The sequence below is a fragment of the Condylura cristata genome, unplaced genomic scaffold (genome assembly GCF_000260355.1).
Source record: "Condylura cristata isolate star-nosed mole 26May11 unplaced genomic scaffold, ConCri1.0 scaffold00025, whole genome shotgun sequence".
NCBI classification, from domain to species: domain Eukaryota; kingdom Metazoa; phylum Chordata; class Mammalia; order Eulipotyphla; family Talpidae; genus Condylura; species Condylura cristata.
Window position 1 is genome coordinate 14227146 of NW_004567126.1, and position 22513 is coordinate 14249658.

Below are 22513 nucleotides of genomic sequence, written 5' to 3' on the forward strand. Positions count from 1 at the left end.
AAAAAAATTCCCCCCTTTAATTGACCAAAGTAAAGCCATGACATTTCATTTGGTAACCTGCTCAGAATTATAAAAATCATTCCATTTGGCCCAGCCCATAATGCCCAGAGCAAAACTTCCAGACAATTCTAATCCCATCGTGCTGTTCTTATAAACTGCATATTTAAAAAAGTCTTCAGCGTCCTAAATGTGACGCGCTCAGTGCGAAGCATATAAATGGATGTAATATTTATGTCCTTGACAAGCCTCGGTTATCCAGGTCCTTTACCTGCAACGTAAAGATGTCAGTTAATAATCAGGTCAACTTTGGAGAGCTGCTCTAAGCTGAGTTCCCCCATATGGAGAAAGATCATGCTGATTCTGCCTGGTTTGTGAATATAGTTTTATTTGACTATAAGGTCATGCCTGGTATTGACTCTGACTAAATGAGCACTGGGTAGATTAGCTACCTGTTTAGCCTTTAGAAATATTCTGTAGGGGGGGAGGGAAATGCACTGGACTTTAGTGACGGCACATGGGTGATTTGGTGATGGGAAACCCAAGGGGGTTGCAACTGAGATGGAAAAATGCACAAAAATATATAAAAATAAACTAATATAATAAAAAAATATATATGTTAAAAAATATTCTGTAGGGAACAGTATAAATGATCTATCCTCTAAATATATCAAGGATTCTCAGTCATTTCTTACATAAGAGATACAACACACTCCTACGTGACTTCTCTCTTCAGTGGGAGAGAAGAAAATGTTTGAAAACACACTTATTTCTCTTCTCCTTTCCTTTCCCCCAATCCTATCTCAAGCTTAGTGTCATTAAAAGAAATCAAATCCTGGCCCTCCCTGGTGGCGCAGCGGGTTAAAGCACTGCACTGAGAAGCTAAAGCCACTTCCGCATGAGTTCGATTCCTGCCTGCCCCAGAGGTGACCACATGGCGTGGCAGACCTCTCTTGGCCCACCCGCTGCTCCCCTCAGCAGTGTACTTTGTAGATCTGCCTGTTCTGCTCCCCACTCTGTCTCTGGTGAAGCCTCTCGCCGCCCCTGAGCCTCTGGCCTGTACCCCAGTTCTGTATGTACAAATAAATAAATCTTAAAAAAAAAAAAAATTAAAAAAAAAAAAAGAAATCAAATCCAGCCCAAATGGGAAACTATCACTAGAGTCACTACGAATCATGACAACAGATGGGGGTATCTACTCTCTTAACAATCTAAAAAGGAATAAAATTCTGAGTGAGCTGCAAGCTACTTTTCAAATGTCCCTATTTTAGAAATATACAACTTATTTTTAACCATGAGAACAGCAACACAGACACGAAAGTTGCTTCCCGACAGTGCAGCATCTGCTCACCTTGTATATCCTCACTAGCCAATGCTCTGTGGTGTATGCTTCCTCTAGAACATCAAGCTCAAAGTCTTTGTTCCCAATCTCAGCATTCCGAACACGGTCAAAGCCTGGTGGACGTTCTAAAACAGGAGGAAAAGAGAAACATGTTTCTTTGTACAGTGCTGATGTCCTAAGGAAATAGTACGACAATCTGGTAAATCATCTAATTGGAATGTTACTCCACTAACGAGTTTCTTTAGACAGCAAGAAGTACAAAAAAGGACATAAGGGCAAGTCCAGTGTTCCCCAAAAGTCCCCTGTAAGATGACTGGCAGAGGAGCTACTTTTCTAAGAGATGGGGGCTGACTTCCAAGCCCCTCCTCTGAAAAGAGTCCCCCAGATGTCTCTGCAATATGCTAGGTAACATTTCCATGAATCAAAGCAGAACATATCAGAAGCCAAAGACCAGTATCCATTTCAGAAATGGTCTTCAGTACAGAACCAAGACTGAAATCAGAAGGAAAGATTTACCCTAATTAAATTATTCTCAAATAATCAGAATATCATTTACCTCACTCTACTCCCCTCCCTGCCTTCTCTACTGCCGTACCTTCTAATGAGAGGCAATAGAGTAATGGTTCAAAGCAGACTGCTTGAGTTTAATCTGACTCAGCCTCTAGTTATGCGACTTTGCACAGGTAAGTAACCTACCTGTGCCTCGATTTTCTCATATGTAAAATATGATTAGTATTAATTAGTATCTACCTCTTGGGGTGAGAATTAAATAAGCACTTATGATTAGTACCTGAAATATGTAAAACTGTATGTGGGCTATCCCTGTTCTTACTTTTGTCACTAATGTCATCAGGAATCACTCACTAGCTTCTGTGTAGACCTGTCCAAAGCGGTAGTAACACATCTTATACATGAGGCAGTTGAGTAGCACCGGAGAGCCCTCACGGTCCACACGGAATTCCCCAGTTGGAGTATAATAATCATGCTCCTTGATATGCTTGCCGGTGTCTGTGCTTCCTCCAATCCGAACCATCCACAAAAATTTGTTGATATCTGGGAGAAAAAGGACAAGAAAGAGTGCTGCATTCCAAAGGCTGCGACAGCTAAATGGCCGAATAAAGGTCACTGTTTCTAAAGAAATCCCCCAAAGTATTTTTCATGGAGAGTGGTACCATTATAAAAATAGGAAAAACAATATGTGAACAAAACTTTTTCCTCAAAAAAAAAGTAGCTTTTCCTATAGGCTGCTGGACTCCTCAAACCCTATGCCCCACATTTAAAACAGTTGAGATTAGTCTCAGCTACTGGCTGGCACTGTGTTGTTAAGCACAGTAACTACTGAAACTGGAAATGTGGCTGGTCCAAATTAAGATGTGCTGTTTTGAACTGCATTGACAAGACAGTTCAAAAAGTGAAAAAAATATCTTGGTTATATATTAAATGCTATTTTAGATAGGTTCTGTTAAATAAAATTATTAAAATTCATTTCGCATTTCTTTTTATTTTGATGTAGCTCATAGAAAATTTAAATTCACATGTGATTTCCATTATATTTTTAATTGGGCAGCAATGAGTACCAGGGAGTAGCAGTTTTACCAGAAAGGTAGAGAAGTATATTCACTCTTGGGTGGCCAAGATATATACCTTCAAAGCATTTATCTAAGAAGTAAACATTTCCATGTCAAACACACCTGCCACTCTCTACAAATACTGATACAGCCACCCACTTAGGTTATCCATCTCTCAGAATATGTTCCTTTCTGTATTTCCTCCACAGGCTTTCAGGAAATGGATGTTTACTCTAAAAAGTACCCATGACCCCAACTGCACTTACCACGAAGGGTTCCAGCCAGAGGTTATCACAGTGGTTAGGAACATAGACTCAGGCTCTAAACTGCCTGGGTTTGACTGCCAATTTGAGGTGGGTGACCTAGAGCTTACTAACCTCTGCTTTAGTTTCCTCATCGGTCAAATGAAAAAGCTGCCAATCTCTACAATAGGGCTGCTATCGCATAACACAATGTAAAGCATTTACTGTATCTTTTGCCACATAGCATGCATTGATGAAATACTATAATCCTCAAGTACTGTCTACATTATTATCTTCATCTTACAAATGGAAAATCTGAGGCACAGACATTTGCTTAGATACCATAACCAGAAGCAGAACCAAACACAAAACCCCATAAAAGGACTGGCATTGCAACTTTCTGTCAGATGTGCCTAAAGCAAAACCTGGCAAGCTTTACGGATGAAAGAGTGCACAGCAAAAGGAAAAACCCTAATATGAAAAGGCAACAATGGAGTGGAAGAAAGGATTTGCAAATCACACATCTGACTAAGAGTTAACATCCAAATTATATAAGGAACTCATAAATATAAGAAACAAAAAACAACTAAAAATAGGCAAAGGATTGGACCTGCAAATGGCCAACAAATACATACTGTTCAACATCACTGACGTTCAGAAAAATGCAAACCAAAGCCACAGTAAGATACTGCCTAATGCGTATCACCAAGAAAGTTGAGATACAAACGCTGTCTGGAAAATGGAGAAAAGGAAACCCTTGAACATTGTTGGTGGGACTACAAATTGGTACGTCATGACAGAAAATAGTACAGCCTCTGAAAAAATAAAATTAGAACTATCTTTTAATCCAGTTATTCCACTTCTGGGTCTATGTTTGAAAGCACTATCCCAAAGACATGCCTGCATCCCTGTGTTCATTGCAGGATTACTTACAACATCCAGTGGAAACAACTTTAATATTAATAAATGAATGGAGAAAGAAAATGTGGTATGGTATATCTACCTGTCAGTCTGTCTGTCCATCCATCACATCTGCTAAGTCAAATAAGGCATTAAGGTATTGTGCTGAGTGAAATCAGAGAAAGACAATACTGTGTGCTCTCATTTGTACATCACTGGGTCATGCCACAGACACATGTTTAAACTCTATGCTTGAACAAGCTAGGAGTGGAGCTGCTTTCACACAGAGATGTCTCTGGGAAGCACTGTGTGGTTCATGTATTTTCTTTTTATTAACAAATGTCAAAGTCAGAGCTAGCCACATGACAGAATCCAAACAGTGAAAATCTGTGACACTTATGTAATATGTCACTGCAACACTGCTTTTACAGTGCTAGAGGTGTTAGATCCTTCAGTATCTGGAGTTTCTGTGAAAGAGTGTTTTGAGGACTGTGGATCATGTATTTACATTGATGTATTATATTCTTATTAATACCCAATTCAGCTCAGTGTGAAAGAGAACAGAGCTGTCCTAAAATTCTGTGTACAACAAGAATACTGGTTACAAACTACAAACACAGGTGTGTGGACCTTGTACTTCTTTTCTAGTGACTATGTTGAAATTCTAGGTCAGTTAATGAGAATTTTAAAACAAGGCTCTAAGAAAACAGTCCTAAACATAATACTTCAGAATATGTAACCAAGCTGGGTGTATGCATTAATTTGACCTGATAAATCTCTGGTTTTCACAAGGTTTTTACAGTCCTACACAACTAATTTATAACGAAGATGCAGACTCCATCTTCATTAAACAAATGAATTAACACTGCATTCACGTATAAATGAAAAGATTTTACTTACAAGTAACAAGGGGGTAGAGAATTGCAGGCACTGCTGGTACAAGGTAAACTGGTACTACCACTTGAAGACTCTGCCAGTATCTATTAAAGCTGAGTAAATACATTCTTTCTTAACTAGCAACTCTACTATTTGGTCTATATATTCTCCAGGAAACATATATAAGAATATTTCTGGGGCCACTGTGGTGGTACAAGGGATTAAGTCTCAGCATTATGAAGTTCTCTGCAACCACTGCAGCACGAGTTCCATCCCTGGCCTGGGAGCCAAACTACATGGTGCAGCAGACCTCTCTGTCTCAACCACTGCTCCCTTCGGCAGTGTTAACTCCGTCAGTCTGCCTGCTCTGCTTCCCACTCTGTCTCTGGTGAATCCTTTCACCACCATGCCCCAGCACCCCAATTCTTAATATGCATAAATAAATAAATCTTTAAAAAAAAAAAAAAAGAATATTTCTAATAGCCATATACTGAACAGAGCACACAAAAACAGCTAACACTAAAATACATGCACTGTGTAGTATTCACACAATGGAGTCACTATACAAAAAAGATAATGAAGAATGGCAACTATTCACAACATGAATGACTCTTTCAAACAAAGTACTGACCAAAAGAGCATGAAACAAGGGCATATACTGTATTGCGCCATTTGTGTAAGATCAAAAACAGGTAAAATATCACAGGTATGTGCATATATATATCAAAACTTTTCAGGTTATCAATTTTCAATATGGGCAGTCAATTATGCATCAATAAATCTGTTTAGCAAACAAAACATGCCATTAGACACTAAGATAGTGGTCATTCCTGAAATACTCCAACAATTTTGTATAATATCTGCATTTTCTGTTAAGCATTAAGGCAAAGTTAACTTTAAAAATCTACATAATTGGACTCTCCCCCTGGTGGCAGAACGGGTTAAAGCACCACATTGTGAGGCTCTCCAAAGCTGATGCAGCACGAGTTCCATCCCCTGCCAGGGAGCTGACCCACATGGCATGGCAGACCTCTCCTGACCAGCCTGCTGCTCCTCTTAGTATTTTAGTATATTTCTGCTCCCCACTCTGTCCCTGGTGAATCTTCTTACCCACCACACCTCTGGCCTGTACCCCACCTCTGTAGGCATAAATAAATAAATCTTAAAAAAAAAAAAAAAACTACATAATCACTTATACACAGAATATAGACAAAGGCCGGATAAAACCAAGCAATGATAAACTTAGAAATCTGACTATCGACTTGAGGCTACCAGAATAGGGAAGGGGCAGAAGAGGGGGTACAATGCACTTGGTGGTAGTGTGGTGACGTGCATCTGAGGTGTGATCCCATGCCTCTGTGTCACATGATTTATAAGAGATAATCAATGGTGCCTCAGCTAGAAAAAAAATCTGCATAATTAAGATCTCATAAAACAATTTCTTTTCAGGCTCAGTTACTTTCTCAAGTATCTCACATTCTAATTTCCCTTATAAAGACACTCATATTGACTCTAGCGGGTAGTAATAGGCTGACTCAATGATCACCAGCAGTGGTAAATGCCAATATTTCTCTCTCTTTTTTTTTTTAAGATTTATTTATTTATGCATACAGAGGTAGGATACAGGCCAGAGGTGCAGGAGCGGTGAGAGGATTCACCAGAGATGGAGTGGGGAGCAGCACAGGCAGACAGATGAAGTACACTGCTGAGGGGAGCAGCTGGCAAGTCAGGAGAGCTCTGCTGCGCTACCTCAAGCCAACTATCCTGCTCTATTCCTCTCCCTCATACACATACACGTATACAAAAATACACACAGACATATGCACACATACACAAATATGTTCTATAGTACTTGAATATACTAACGAGAGAGAAATTCTATACATTATTATACACAACCAAATAGTACTGGCACAATTGTTTGTGGAAGTTCAAGTGTGTGGCACATGCACCCTCCACCCCATCATCATTTTTCTCTGCTTTGTCAACACACATGAAAAGTAGTGTTGTTATTTTACACTTCATATGTAGAGAGAAGCCAGAGATAATCTAATGTATGACTATCTTTAAGAAGGAGCTATATATCAAAGAAAATTTAAGTAAAAATGGGGTTAAATATTAACTAAGGAAAACAAGTTATAGTAGGTAAGAATTTAACCCCAGTGTACTGTCAGACTCAGTGGCAAATAATATTTACATAACCATGAATTTGAAAATGGTATTTGAATTTAACCAAAAACTGGAAAGTAACTGTGCTAGGAAGAAGATGTAAAAGGGAAGGTGGGTAGGGGGGAATATGCCAGAAAGAACTAAATTCCTTATCTATAATAAGAAGTGATAGAGTATATTTACAATGAGCAACCAAGTATCATATTATTTAGAAATATGAATGTGAGTATGAAGAAAACAACTGAAGGAAAAACAGCCTTTGAGAACTGACATTATAATGGGACGACCACTTATTATTCTAAATCTGCAGAACTATTTAACTTTTTAAAGTATAAGCAGGTTTTAATTTTTAAAAGATTTTTAAGGCAAAGAACTAAATTTATACAATTCTTCTAAAAACATGATTTTTCTAATCATACAGAACATGGAAACACATGTCTCATATTCACATATAAATGTACAAAAAATTCTCTTAAGTTGGCCCTCCCTGGTGGTACAAAGGGTTAAAGTGCAGCACTATGAAGCTATGTGCAGATACTACAGCACGATTTCAATCCCCAGCCCGGGAGGTGACCCACATGGCACAGCAGACCTCTCCTGTCTCACCTGCTTTTCTCAGCAGGGTACTTCAGTTAATCCACTCTGTCTCTGGTGAATCCTTTCACCTCCCTGCACCTCTGGCTTGTATCCCAATTCTTGTGTGCATAAATAAGTAAAACTTTAAAAAAACTTTTAAGTTGACCTATGATTCTAAATTGAAAAACATTGAATCGCAATTTCATTTATAGAAGCCTTAGATTATTTATCTTACTGGTTGTAGAATTACACTTTGTCTTCAGACAACCACAGACTGCCACACCTGTTTGAAATTATTTACATGTTAATGCTACTTGTTGCCAAAAAATAAAATAACCAAATCTAAAATTGCAAATCACTTAGGAATTTGACCAAGTAAGAAAAGAGGCTGATACTAGAGAAAAAAGGAAATGAAAACAGAAACAAGTATATTACCATCAGAGGAATAACCTGTAAGGCCTCCAAAAATGACCAGCACGTAACTGACATCAAGCTCCCTCATGATCTCATAGGCTTTTTCTTCTGTGGATGCCATTGCCTAGAAAAATACATACATAGGCATTTCTCAGAACAATTCTAAGTCATATGATCCCTTATGAAAAAATATTTCCTATTAGACACTGCACCAAACACTCAAATGATGCCTTCACCTCACCTGTCCTACTCGAGAAATATGGGTATTATTCCATGTGTTATTGTCCACTAAAATCGTCCGATTTGCCATAGCTGTAATCTGGTAGCCATAATCCCACCATGACATGACCTTTGCATCCTGAAAAGAGAATGGGAAATGAGAAAGAATGGGTAAGCTATTCACTGCCTCCAAAAATGAAACTCTAGAGAAGGAGAAAGGCATCTGACAGGTAATGAGGTGGCGAACTGATCAACCTCTTCACAAAAGCATGCCTAACTGGAAAATAAATCGTGGCATCTGGCCCTATATGTATGTCTCAGTGCAAAGTATACAGTCTGACATTCCCCATACTTTCATGCCAAATTGTCTTACCTGAACAAGCACAACAGGGTGAGGTGCAGGGAACTGTACACTGTTTCTAAAGAAACAGCCTGGTGCTGTTAGATAATTATCTAATAGAATTTTATTAAGTAAATAACACTTGATGATGACAAAAATCTGGTATAAAGATGAGGGGAAAACAGAAATCACATAGTATGACAGGTACAGATTAACAAATTCTTAGTCTTTACTCCTTAAGAATGTAACTCAGAAGTGATGTTCCCAATAGCTATTGCAAAGGAAATTACTTCAGATGTAATAAGAGGTAGTTAGCGTATGAAAGAGCTGCATTGTTTTCCTTGTTTCTACTTGTAATTAATATCTGGTTTTTCTACAACAAACCTTTATTATTTATTTGTAACTTTTTCTTCTCTTATAATTGGGATAGTCTACCACACAATAAAATCATGATGTCAATACAAGTGTCTAAGCAAAGTCTAGACAATCTCCAGTAAGGGTCACTACAGAAAAAATCCTAAATTGAGAGGTTAGTCCTTAAAGTTCATTCAGTACCAAGGTTGTATAGTCCCAATTTCCCAAACTTTTCCCACCCATCTAAAAGCTATAACCTCTAATGTCTTGGCCTTCCAGATTCTCTCCCCCAGTGCCATTCTCCCAGATCTTCACCTCTGGAGTATTGTGACGCAGCCAATAGTATGCTTCTCGGAAGTCATCAAAAATGATCCTACTGCCATCCCCACCACGGGCAGACAGCACAATGGAAGGAGAAGAGTAGGCCTCGCTGGTCACCCAAGTGGAATGGAAGGTGTACGTGATGAGAAAGAAAGCCATGACCAATATCATCCCACTTGCTACCTAAACACAAAAGAAGAATGGTATTCTAAAGCAAATTAAATTTATACAACAGAAGTGTCTTAGTCAATAATATTAATCCGAAGAATCAACTAAATCAGGGGCTGAGGCCATTCCGACCAGCATTCAACTTCACTCCCTTGCTCCAAAAAACCACACAAGTACCACACAAGTATTCACTCATGCATGCACATGTGCACACACACACACACAGTTTCCTAAGTCTGTTCTCAGTGATACTGAATTCTTACTTCATTCTTAATAGGATAGGTAGAATCCTGTTGCTTCTTGCTCTTCTTGTCTGGGCGACTTATATCCAGATTCTTCATGTATGTGGATAGCACCTGGGAAACTCCAATGCCAGAAAGAATACACATAACAGGTGCCAATACTAGCATTAGACGGACCTAAAAGAGACAGGGTATGATGACATTCTAATCATTTTACTAATGACAGGGTCATCCTATTAGTCTATTATGACATCAATTTAGGGGTATTCAACAAATACAATTTTTCACTGAACAAAACAAAACTAAGCAGAAGATATTTGAGAAGTTATACAGTCATGATGAGTCTTTCCAATATATACATACAGGAAGTACATGTTATTATTAAGCCACTTTGTGGCCTTTTCTCTTATCAAAAAACTCAAAACTTGATATATCTACAGTATAAGTAGGTATTTCGTAAACATTTCAGTTACATACATGTACTTATGTATGTGTATCTTGAGTAACAATATAAAATGCATTTTTCAATATAACGGTTTTTAGCCCTTCCTCCCACCCTGCTCCATCTTAACTCCTAAAATGCATTTCTTAGTGGTGGTTTGGGATCAAGAAGGTGTCAGAAACACTATTACTACAATATGTAAAATCTTTCCTTTCTTTTAAAAACCCAGCACATGGCACTTATCCCAGATCCCTCAGACAAAAATTCACTACCCTTTCTAATACATACAGGAAGGAGAACAGACCTGCCCAGGGTCACAATTAGAATGGACAAGTAAGTGCTCCAAGCACACCTGAGAGGAATCAACAGTGAGCAACTTTACCTAAGCCAGCCCCTCAATGCCAGAAGGAAGCATGAGCACCAGCATCATTGTGCTATTTCTGCCACACAGGGAGGGGAAGAGGAAGGGGGAACAGGAAAACACCTCATAACTAGGGATGGAAAGGTTTGCAAGGACCAAGGGCATTCCTCACCATTACAGCTGAAAAGTACATGCTGGTCACACCATACATGATGATGAAAATCCGGGCATCAGACAGGTTGCTAAAGCAGTAATAGAGACCAACTACAAAGCAAAAGGAGAAAGAAATAAATACCTGAACTGTAGGCAGAACCCTAAAAGGGAAAGTCCTATCATTATTTGAATGATTCCACACATGAACCCAGCAATTCCACTTCCAGTTTATCTTGAAAACATAATCATAAATATATTCAAAGGTGTTTACACTAGCACTCTTTAAAAGGATAAAACATCAGAAAATGACCCTCCCTGGTGGCACACTGGGTTCAAGCACAGCACTGCAAGCCAGCTGCAGCCAGCAGCTGTTTCTGTGCGAATTTGATCCCGTGCCCCGGAGGTGACCCACATGGGGCGGCACACCTCTCCTGGCCTGCCTGCTGCTCCCCTCAGCAGTGTACTTCATCAGTCTGCCTGTTCTGCTCCCCATTATGTTTCTGGTGAATTCTTACTGCCCTTGCACCTCTGGCGTGCACCCCAGTTCTGTATACATAAATAAATAAATCTTAAAAAAAAAAAAACCGAAACCACCTAAACGTTCTACGTTAAGGAAGTAGTTACAGCATAGTTATTATATAAAATAGAATGTATATCCATTAAGATTCTGTTGCAGGCAATAATGGACCATGTCTTTTTCCTTACACATCTCTGTTCTTAAAATGATACAGCTTTATGTATTCTCTCTCTAAAATTGTACTAAATAACAGAAATTATGATTCTTAATGAAATGGAAAAAATAGAGGGAATAAACTGTTTGATCTTATTTTATTTAAAAAACAGTTGGATGACTATACCTCAAAATGTTAACAGTAGCAAGAGATAGTAGAGTTCCTGAAATTTTACTTGTCTCTATTTTTCATAATAGACAATGTTTCATAAGAAAAATAACCTTAATTTAAAAGAAAAAAAAAATGGAAGAAAGCCTCTGTGGTAAGCCCACTGATACATTCTAAAACATCTGGATTAGCTAGAGGTAAGTTAGATGAAGAGGTTTTTCAGTCATGCCTATCCTCAAACTTCAGGGCTGCCAAGTGGGAAGAAGTCCAGAATGGTGTGGGAGAGGTGGGGAAAAGACACTAGCAGTACTCGAAAAAAAAATATCCTGAATACAAATTGGCATGGAATTTTAACTTACAACACAAATGAATAGAAAACTGTGAGGCTCGATGTGGTACTGTTTAACTTCTGACTTCTACTCTGCTTCAAATATTACAAAAATGTGCTTAGCCATCTTCTGTACCACACAGGGTGAGTAAGCAAAAACAAACAAACAATAACATATTGATGAGGGTAGTTCATTCTCTTTGAATCAAATGACGATTCTTACAAGTATGGTCACTTGAGAACACAAAGCATACTGACCTGGAAACATAAAGACAAGAAGCTGCAGGTCAAAATAGTACGAGGACCAGGTAGTAGGCTGATGCTCAGACACAGAGGCAATGATGGGGATGTTGTTCTTAGCATAAGAAGGGTCCAGCAGTGAGTAGAAACGCCCAGTCCAGGGAGATATTTTTCCTGACAGAAAAGAGGCAACAAACATTTCAATCATTCCTAAAACAAAGTTAACAACTGATCCTAAGATCGTAAGCTCCCAATGTAATAAGCTGAGAAAGAGAGATTAGATTTTTATTCAAATGCTATTAATTTCTTTAAAAATTTCCCTCCTTTCTTTCTTTCAAACCTGATACTACTTTTGTCAGCACAGACAGCAGAATAATATCAGGCCCTATCTAAAATCAGAGAAGAGGAAGAAGGGCGTCCACAGCGCAGTCCAGAAGGGTTTTAAATCAAATCTGGTCAAACTCAATTCTATAAATGAAACAACTATGTTCAGTGCTGCTTTGAACTAGCCAATACAGAAACATGGGCAAAATCACATCAGCCTCTGAACAGTGGTGTTAGGAAAATGTGACATCCAATCACACTAGCCAGTTATGGTTACATGTATATGGGATTAGATGAGGCCAGGTTGTAGGTTATGGAAAGGATTTCTCCCACCCTACTGCCAGGACATAGATGGGGAGAAGAGAAAAATTAGCAAGATACAGTTCTTCTACCAGGTGTGATTATTTTTGGTGTTAAAAGCCGCTTTAACAAGACATTTTTTGCTATGCTGTATCCAAACACTGGGCTGACAAGTGGACTTTCTATGCTTGAAAAGTAAAGAGAAACAGAAGAAAAGAATGTTTTTCTCGAGTCAGAAAATACCCGTATTTCTAGAGCTCATTCTCTACCCATATCCGCTTGTATTTAATACTCAAGAGTTGCACGCCCTACCTGTGAGCATGAGGAGCGCTCCCACCGTGAGAAGGACAAAGCCTACCAGGGAAATGACACTTCGGAATAACACTTCAAACTGCTGTGGATTCAACTTGCTGCGCAGATAATCCACAAAGGCATGGATCTGGCAGAGACCAAAGACCCCAAAAGCTGCCATGTGCTCTGATGAAAGCACGGGCTGTAGGTGAAAGCATGGAAATGACAACAATGTTAGAGAAATGAATGGGTCTAGCCTAGACGTGACTTCTCCTGACCTAATTCAGGCCGAAGGGTCAAAAAAGTTCCAAGGTCACCAAGGAATTAGGACTAGCCTAGTTCAGGGGTCACTGCAATGAAATGGCATCATTAACAAGAAAAAAAAGGACAAGAAATAAAAACTTTGTGATCACTCACATCAACTCAACCAAATTACCTCTCCTTCTCCCACAAGCCTAAGCCAAAGTAAATCATTAAATGTAAATTCCTTGGAGGAAATATTAACACACTCATAGGAGCAGACTTCAATGAACAAGGATTCTGTGGCTTCATTTACACAAGCAGTCTAAGGTCAGATCTGTGAATATGTCTCTGCATCAAAATCCAAGTTAAATGAATGAATCTACCTGGAGTGCTCAGAAAAAGTGAAAGGAAATGAAAGCCCCAATGGGACTAGGGCTCACCTGGAAACCCACAAAGGAGATCTGCATGGAAAGAATGGTGCCCAGGCAATAAACAGTACAGTAGGCCACATAGATGCGGTGGGAGAAACGTCCTGTGAGCATCAGCACCAATACGTGGAGGGGAATCAAGTTGATCAGGAACACATAACCTCCCCAGGAAGAGACCTAAGAGAGGATTGTACAAACCAGTTTCTCTAAGCACTTCTACCGACATCACACCTAGGACAGTATTTCTTTGTAATAACTATAAACTTTATGGTGAATGATTTTAAAAATTTAAACAACTGATTTCTTTAAGGAAGAAAAGTGCAACTATTACTGTAATTCAATCAATCCCTGGTTCACCAGTGACTACTGCCATCAAGATCCAAAAATGAGAGGCTCTCAACCGTCAGAGTTAATCTACATACAATCAAGTATAAGATTCCATGGGAAACTTAGGGGTACATGGGAAATAGTACCTCATGTAACAGTTGAGGGAAGTCATCTAAGTATATACTAAAATTAAGAAGAAAAAAATACAATGGGAAAAAGGCTGGAAAAGAGAGTTAGCCAGCTAATATAATCCTCAGAGAATATGCAGAACTTTAAAAACCAAAGCCATTACTTCTATGTGGCTATTATACAGTGGGCATGCCTGCCTTGGATTGGGCTTTGCATGGAGCCAAGAGACAACAAAGATTTCTAACCTCCCATACATGGTATCGAAGCCCAAGAATTACTTTCAGTTTATATCAATCAACCCCAGATGGTTTTCCTGGAAGAAAGGAGTGCAAAGTTACCATGTAGAAGTAAGCAAGGGCACACTTGGCTGCCCAGTAGATGGAGCCAGTCTTTACTGCTTTGATCCACATGTAGTAGGTAAGCAGCATACAAAAGATGGCAATGCCTGCAGGAAGAACAAGCGTTCAATGAAAGGCTGTGCTGGCATACCTAAGGATAGTGTTGTGAGTGGCTCAGATTTACTACCTAAGGAATAGTGTTCTTTTAGGCAAATTAATGTGCCTGTTTCTGTAAAAAGAAGTAGCATTTACTTCAAGTGTGGTAAAGAAAAATTTAATTACTGCAGCTGAAACAGCAATCAATCCTTAAGTGTTGACTATTATTATTACTACTCTGCAGGCATTGAACGCCCTGCTAGTATTGTCCTAAAGATATTCTGCTCACCACACAACATCTTACAACAGTTGGATCATATGCCCAATTGCTCCATTCCTCCATACTTCTAATGTTGCCCCAACTTCAGGGCCCAGTTCAACTCAAGTATTTTCAGAAAGCCTTCCTTGATCCCCAAATCTGAATCAATCACTCTCTTTACTACATTCCCAAAGTACACTGTTCATACTTCTCTCACAGTACATAATACTAGCTGCCTATTATTAGTTACTTTTGTAGGTTTGATTCTCTTAATAGATTATAGGCCTCCATAATTTTATTTATTATCTATCTCTAATTCCTAAATTATGAGCCAAAATCTTATTCAGTACTAACAACATCTAACAGTCATTCCCAATAACTTTCAACAAATATAAACTGATTGAAAAATAAAAAATCATTACAATTTTATTATAGTTAAGTCTATTCCTCCTAGCCAGGAAAATAAAGAAAGTGATTACTGTTAAAGCAGTACCATTTAACGCTAAAAATTAACTGTTTTGGGGTTGAGCGATCTGCTAAAGGCAAGTGAGGAAAATTAGCAATTACTTCTCTGTTATAAACAGAAAAGAATATAAGCCTGTCTGAGATCCTTCTGGCCCCTTTCTAATCTTCTTACTCATTACCATTTTTGCAACTGCAAACAGATTTGAACGCAGATTTCGCTGCACTTTTTGAAACTCTGCTGGGTAATAAGATAAATAGATTCTTTTCAGCATTTTATAAGTCTTACCTTCATTATCATAAGACCCAGCCACAGATCGGGAGATATATCCGGGAACTACAGCAATCATGGCAGCAGCAAGAAGCCCAGCCCCAGCATCCTGTAGGCAAAGAGGGGGGATTGGAAGTTAACAGCAATACATGTATGAGGGAGAAGACAGGAGCCACTAGTCCATTCTGTCATTCTGTTTATAATGCACCAAGAGCACAGTCCAACACTTTCCAAGGTAGATGTGATGCGAGAAAGGCTAGAGTTGCTCACAGCACAAGAAATCTAGTAACTTCACAGCCAATTCCCCAAGATGATACCATGTCTGAAACTGATTATGCACATATATGCTAAGGATAGACAAATCATGTGCGCTGTCAGACACCAGACACTCCTCCAAAATGGACTGTTAGCCTGGAGAACTCCCAGGCTTATGAGTCCCGATCCCTGACTATATTTGCATACTACAGGAACACCAGTCACACCTTCAAAAGCTATGTAAGGACAGTCAATGGAGGAAAATTATTATTTAAGCTAAAACACTGACAAAGATAGAAGATGCCAGAAATTTTAATAATAAAGTTGGACTACCCACACAGGAAATCTGCGAGCTCAAGAGAAAGGAATAACAAGACATAACCCATGTTCCAAAAGAGTAAGGCTTGTCTGTTGTTGAGAGTCAAATTTGGATCAAGGGCAACAAGGAGAAGGATGAAAAGGTTTCCAAACTAAACTCAAGTTTCCCAAGCCCTCCTACTAGTTTACCAACTCTCAGCTGTCTCCCTGATAGCACAGCCACAAACTAAGAATAACATCAGGGGGCTAGCATCAGCTATGCGGAAACCCGGGGAGTCATTATTACGGAGACCACTACAAAAGCCAAGAGTTTAAGAATTTTAAAGTATATATTTAAAAAAACAAATGAATAAATAATTGCTAAGTGACCATTTCTAGAGGGAGAACTAACCAATTTGAAACCCTGACTGCAGTCACTTTTCCTCTCCCTCAAATTGTTCGAACTTCAAAATCTGAACCTCGCATTCTACATTTTCAATGTTTTTTTTTCCTTCCTTACATAGCAATTCAAATTTGAACTTCACATTCTCTAAAGTACAAATACTGTGAATTCTAAGAAACCACATATTCTAGGGGCAAGCTGGATGAACCCAATAATTCCACCCAATAAAAGCTATCTTTAGCCTCTGTCTCCCCCTCTGTCCTTCCAAAGCTCCATCTGCCCACCCGTATTTAGTGGAGAGGTTCAACAACATTCATTCCCAAGCTTCCTGTCACCCAAAATCCTTCACCTTGAGCTCTTTGGTAAGGTGGTACGTGACGATGGTGGTGAAGGAAGAGAAGAGAGGGGCCAGGAACACACAGACATTCCGAATGTCGATGGTGATGTGGAAAAAATGGAGGACATGGTAGATTGCAGCAGAGGTGATCATCAAGCCTGCAAGAGGAAGAAGAAACCCCATTAGGTTTCCCAGCAGCACAAAGAAATGGAAAGAAGGAAAAAGGGTAACCCAGATACCAATATGGTGACAAAAGTGGTCTTGGACAAGCTACTAGATCTTAACTTGAATACTAACACTGTAACAACTGAAGCAGGACTATCAATTCCCTGAAAGGATTCAATCAGAGTCCAGATTTTATAAATACCACCCAATCCCACATGTTCTCCTATCTATGTGAGACCCACTTTTAGGAATCTGTCATGAGAATGAAATTATAAATGTCACAAAATGAAGGTAATTAGAAAAAAAAACTCTTTCATAATATAGAAACACCTTAGTTCTACAGAAAAAAAAAATCTTATTCATCCTACCTGGGTAAATTGTTCCTCCAATGATTCGCCCCAAGGGGTACCAGGCCCGGTCATCAAACCAATTATGGAATTTATAAAAACCCTCCTCAGCCAGGAACCGGGTGGTCCGATAATTAAAATACCTATAGCAAGACAGAAAAAATATCTGTATCTCTTCCTCTGTATTCTCAAATACTTATACCAATTTGCAATGAACTTTGTGCCTCAGGTTATATACCACTATGGAACTTATTGTTCCAGTAAATATCAGTTTGCTGTCAAAAATTATTATTCCAAGCTTGGAAATAATTTTTTATTAACATAAATCTCTTCATCTCTAGTTCCATGCTTGTCTCAATGAAAGCACTGTTTCCTTTATAAAGAAATGCCTAACAGTATAATAAAGCACACAAGTAGGTATGCAGTAGTCATTTACTAAAAGTAAGAAAATTCTAGTATCTAAGGCAGGAGGGGAAATGTTATAAATGTTGGGTCTGGGCCCTCCCTGGTGGCAAGGCGGTTTAAAACACAGCACTGCAAGCCAGCCACAGCCTCTTCAATCCCTGGCACCAGAGGTGCAGCAGACCTCTCCAGTCTCGCCCACTGCTCCCCTCAGCAGTGTACTTCATCAATCTGCCTGTTCTGCTCCCCACTCTGTCTCTGGTGGATCCTCTCACCAACCCTGCACCTCTGGCCTGTACCGCAGTTCTATATGCATAAATAATCTTTAAAAAAATAAATAAATAAACATTGGGTTTTTCAAAGTGACAGATATGTAGAGTATTTCTATACTACACACAAGGACACATGGATAACATCAAGTGATGAGCATTTCTAGCACATACAATGAATGAAAATTTTAACTCATTCTATAACAAATTTATTACTATTTAAATTTATAGTAAGGTCTGCTCACATCATTATTTAAAATAATTCTGAATGCCACCTATGTAGTAGCACAAAACTAGATTATATAAAAAATAACGGATATGTTATACATGAAAAGACAGTTCTTTCGGTCCAAGCTATGTAAACTTTTAAGCTTCTTGTTTAAAAAGAAGGCAAAAAGAGTAATATACCTATATAAAATACATATATATTATACATAAATATGTAAAAAAATGAGTTAATCAAATAAAATCAACTATTTAATTATCAAAGATAATCATTACTAGTCATCTTTCCTGCCCACCCCTCTAACCCTACTTCTTCCTTGGTCAGTCAAGTTTTTGCAGCTAATGAGGTAGAAGTAACAGATGGTAGAAATTTCTGTCCTGTTTGTCACTGATGGAAGTTATTTTGGTAACTGTCAAAGACAGAAGGGAGGAGAGTAGCAGGAAGTCAACATATGTCAGAATGGTGTTCTTAATAGGAGAGGCAGAGATGGAAGAGGTCTAAGTCTGTGGAAGTAGGTCTGGCCTGGGGTGACCACCTGGGCCTTAGTTTCCTAAAGCTGCAAAAGTAAATGTCAAATCACTCTCTTCAGTCTTTCCACAGTAGTGTGAGTACAAAGCAAATATCCTCACTTGCCTTGACCATCTCACCTCACTGCTCATCTAGATGCCCTGCGTGATCAGCAATCAAAGAGAGAAAAGGATGTACATTTCCTGATTCCTGAGAAAAAAATATAATTTGGGAGACCCCAAAGAAAGTATTTGTTGGTTTCCAACATGCTTACAACTATCTGCACAAAACAAAACGACAAAGTTGCAACCCTGCGCAGGTATTAAACTTTTGATTCACTGCTCCGTTAGCCACCTATGCTATTTTTAAGTTATCAGTGATATTTCAAGAACTCATGATTCTGGCTCTCCATATTTTTCACAAGCCTTAACTGTAGGAAATTTAACAATGACTCCAGTGTCTTGAGTCAAACTTAGATTCAAATCTTGGTTCCTTCCCTCACTAAATGTACAATCTTGCATAACCTATACTCCTCTGTAAAAAGAAGATAATACCACCATCTCACTATGTTCTTGGAAGTTTTTAGAGATAATTTGCCAAACAGTTCTTGGAACAAAACAAATATTGAGTAAATGTCTTTACTGAGATACCTATTATCTAATAAATAAAATTCTTAATCACAGTTTTATGATTTCCTCAATGTTTTCAGACTATACTGGTAAACCTATTTTCTATCACATACAGTGTTAAATGAGGGTAAGATGTCATCAACCTCAAACTTAGGATTTGAACTTTTCTTTGGGGTATGCGTTTTCGCAAACAACCGCTTGGCCTGGTTCCCTCAGTCTGTGGCCCTAACTCTTATCCAGGGGGAGAAGCCATACTTCTCTTAGCATGACCAGAGCTTAAGTGGTAGGCAGGTACACCAAGAGTGCCTCTCATATTTTCTATAACTTGAGAAATTCTCTTGGTTAATTCCAACAGATCAAGGGAGATAATTATCTACTTTAGAAAACTTGAGGGTTTTTCCTCGAAAATGTACAGAATGTATGTTCCCAGTACTGAGAGGTGGTAAGAATTTAAATCTGAAACCCAGAAGGCTTCCCAAAGGAAATCCAAACCAAGCACTCACGGATCAAATTCATGGATGACACTTTCAAATCTCAGGACAGCAAACAGACGAGTAGAAAAAGCTGCAAAAACCAAGGAGCTTTATTAGTGATAATATGCCACAAAAACCAACAGTAGACAGCTAGCAATACTATAGAAATACTAGTATTATCCAGCACAGAGGTCAAAGGAAATAAAAAATATGCCAAGAAAAAGTATTTCTCCATCCTTCCCAAACAGAAGAAACGAAAGAAATTCACTATTCCTTGACAATGACAACTGCATTCCCCACTAAGACAGAACATATTTATAGTGGCTGACCTTCCCTTCTGATAACCTCACTTTGGGAGAAAAAACCATGACAACATAAGCCATTCTTGAGTATTTTCAAGATTTTCTCCTTCATATTCCCAAAGAACGAGTGGTCCACATGTATACTCACATAACACAGCAGCCATTGACAGAATGAGCAGTTTCAGAAGTGTGTCCTGCTTCTCATAGGACAAACGCAAAAATCCCAGCTTCGTCATCTTGACATCAATGGGTGGCAACAGATGACACACAAATAGCTAAAGCGGAAAAGTCAAGACCATAGGATATTGAACACCTGCAGTGTGCCTAATTCACATTCATATTTTATAAAACAGAACCACAAAGGAAACATGAGTGGCTAGCAAACAACCGAGAGCGTCATGGTTAAGGATCAAGTATTAAATATGATCTCCAGACAAGGAAATTATAGGCACAAGTCAGGTCTATGTATCAAGACTAAAATTATACTATATCACCATAATTCTATTTCCCACTCTCTCCAAGCTAACAAGTACACAAGCACAACTGGTGATAGTATAGAGGGCAAACAGGGCTATATAAAGTGGCGGGGTAGGAGGGAGTAGGTTTGGCTGGGAATATACAAAGAAAATGGGAAAGGCTGGAAAGAAAAAAATAATGAAATAGAGAAAGCATTCAAGAAAGGGCAGCAATTTTGAAAGAAAGCAAGGAGTGAATATTGAGTACAGAAGTGAAAGTAGAAAGAAGAGAAATAGAAGTCAGGACTTAATCAGCACAATTTACAGCCCTAATTTTCAACTTCAACTGCCTACAATATTTTTCTTGTTCCAGATCTTAAAAGGATTGCAGGTCACCTAAAAAGTGAGACTGATCACTAATGCAGGTACAGAGATTCACAAGCAAACATATGCCATTGCACTTTCAATCTACAGCCACTTCCAATCAGTTATCCCAAGGAATCTCTGTAATTGACACTGCTGGTGTAAGTCCCGGATCCCAGAGACAGCACATGGAATCAGATGACAATTGGGAGGGAAAAATTTAAGGGTGAAAAAGATCTAAAATGATGTTAAGGGAAGCTGTCTGTGGACCACTCAAAATGGAGATCACTTGATGGCAAGATTTATTAGCTCTAAGCTAAGATGTATTAACTCTTCCCCTAGGGAGGTTAGCTTTTCAATATAATATAGTACTTTCTTCTTAAGCCATTTCCTGGTCAAGAACCAAGTAATAAGGTATATGCAGCAGTGTTCAAGATTGCAGGAGGGGGGAAGGAAGCTTCACTCCTCCTGATTTTTTCCCCACTATTACTCGAGGGGTTAAAAAAGGGGAGAAGTTAGTGCTCGACTAGTGGAATGCATGAAGAATTATACTTCCCTAGCTCCAACTCTGAGTCAAGCATCTTTTCCATAATTAACTGTCCCAAGAGAGCAACTTAACGTGTTTTTAATTATAATCCCAAAGGAAAATCTTATCCTACAATCAAAAATAAACACCTAAGCCCAGGAAGTCAACAGTCCTGCCACATCCTTCAGGTTTCTACTTGTTTTCTGGAACGTCTGAAAGAGAAAAACTTAACAACACCACTAAGGTGACATGAGCCACACACTAGGGAGAGCAAGCAAGAGAAAATTAGAGTGCTAGAACCTCTACCTGAAAACCGAGTAAAGGAACTAGTAACTTAAGGCAAGACCTCAAGACAGGTTTCATGGTGTGTTCGCCGATCCCATTCGCTCAACACTTGAGTACATAAAGGCAGGCACTTTCCTGAAAGCACTCAGCTTCTGAACACCTCACCTCAGCCTGCAAACCGGTGCCTAGTCCCACCTTAGTCTTAGTTTCCGAGACTGCAACTTCCCTACCCCAATTTACCTACACACTTTCCCACAGCCACTCACATTCTTTACTCTCCTGCACTCACCCCCTCCCCTCGCTTCTGCTGTACCAGTCGTTCCCACCTCCGTCTCCCACCTTCCCATAACTCAACACCTCCACCACAACCCACCGCAGGACACCTCACCACACCTAAACGCCTTCCCCTCCAAGGCCAGTCGAAGGACCCAATCTCTCCCAAGCCCTCTGGCCTAGGCGCACGCCCCATCCCAAACCTTCACATCCTCCTTTTCCAGGATGTCCCCACACCACGCCCCACGCCCCCTGCTTTACGAGACCCGAGGCTCTGCCCCTTCCCCTCGAGAACCCCACCTCCAGCACTTCGTTCAGTCCCACTAACACTCCGGACAGCACCTGCCACTAAAGCTCAAGTTATAGCCTAAGGCCTTCTCACCTGGACGGCGTTCCTCGGCAATCCGCTGGGCTCCTTCTGCCATCCGTTCAGCGGCGCA

The 22513-nt window shown here is 39.3% G+C and overlaps 1 protein-coding gene across 1 annotated transcript; it reads right to left on the minus strand.

The window, feature by feature from the left end:
- On the minus strand, positions 1-22513 carry STT3A (STT3A, subunit of the oligosaccharyltransferase complex (catalytic)). The gene is made up of 18 exons (XM_012729883.1): positions 22456-22513; positions 20320-20446; positions 19900-19960; positions 17385-17506; positions 16864-17009; positions 15578-15668; positions 14472-14578; positions 13690-13854; positions 13028-13208; positions 12110-12265; positions 10704-10795; positions 9750-9905; positions 9313-9501; positions 8326-8442; positions 8106-8208; positions 2204-2392; positions 1349-1464; positions 1-268 (listed from the first exon to the last, which is right to left on the minus strand). The coding sequence occupies exons 2-18, from the start codon at positions 20405-20407 to the stop codon at positions 230-232; spliced, it is 2118 nt and encodes a 705-aa protein (XP_012585337.1). The 5' UTR covers positions 20408-20446; positions 22456-22513; the 3' UTR covers positions 1-229.

Excerpts from the sequence above, each read along its gene's own strand:
- STT3A (XM_012729883.1), bottom strand. The coding sequence starts at position 20,407 with ATGACGAAGCTGGGATTTTTGCGTTTGTCCTATGAGAAGCAGGACACA. Across the intron at positions 19,961-20,319 it reads GTCAATGGCTGCTGTGTTAT|CTTTTTCTACTCGTCTGTTT; the intron begins GTGAGTATACAT and ends TGGTTTTTGCAG. Across the intron at positions 9,502-9,749 it reads CCTATCCTATTAAGAATGAA|GTAGCAAGTGGGATGATATT; the intron begins GTAAGAATTCAG and ends TTTTGTGTTTAG.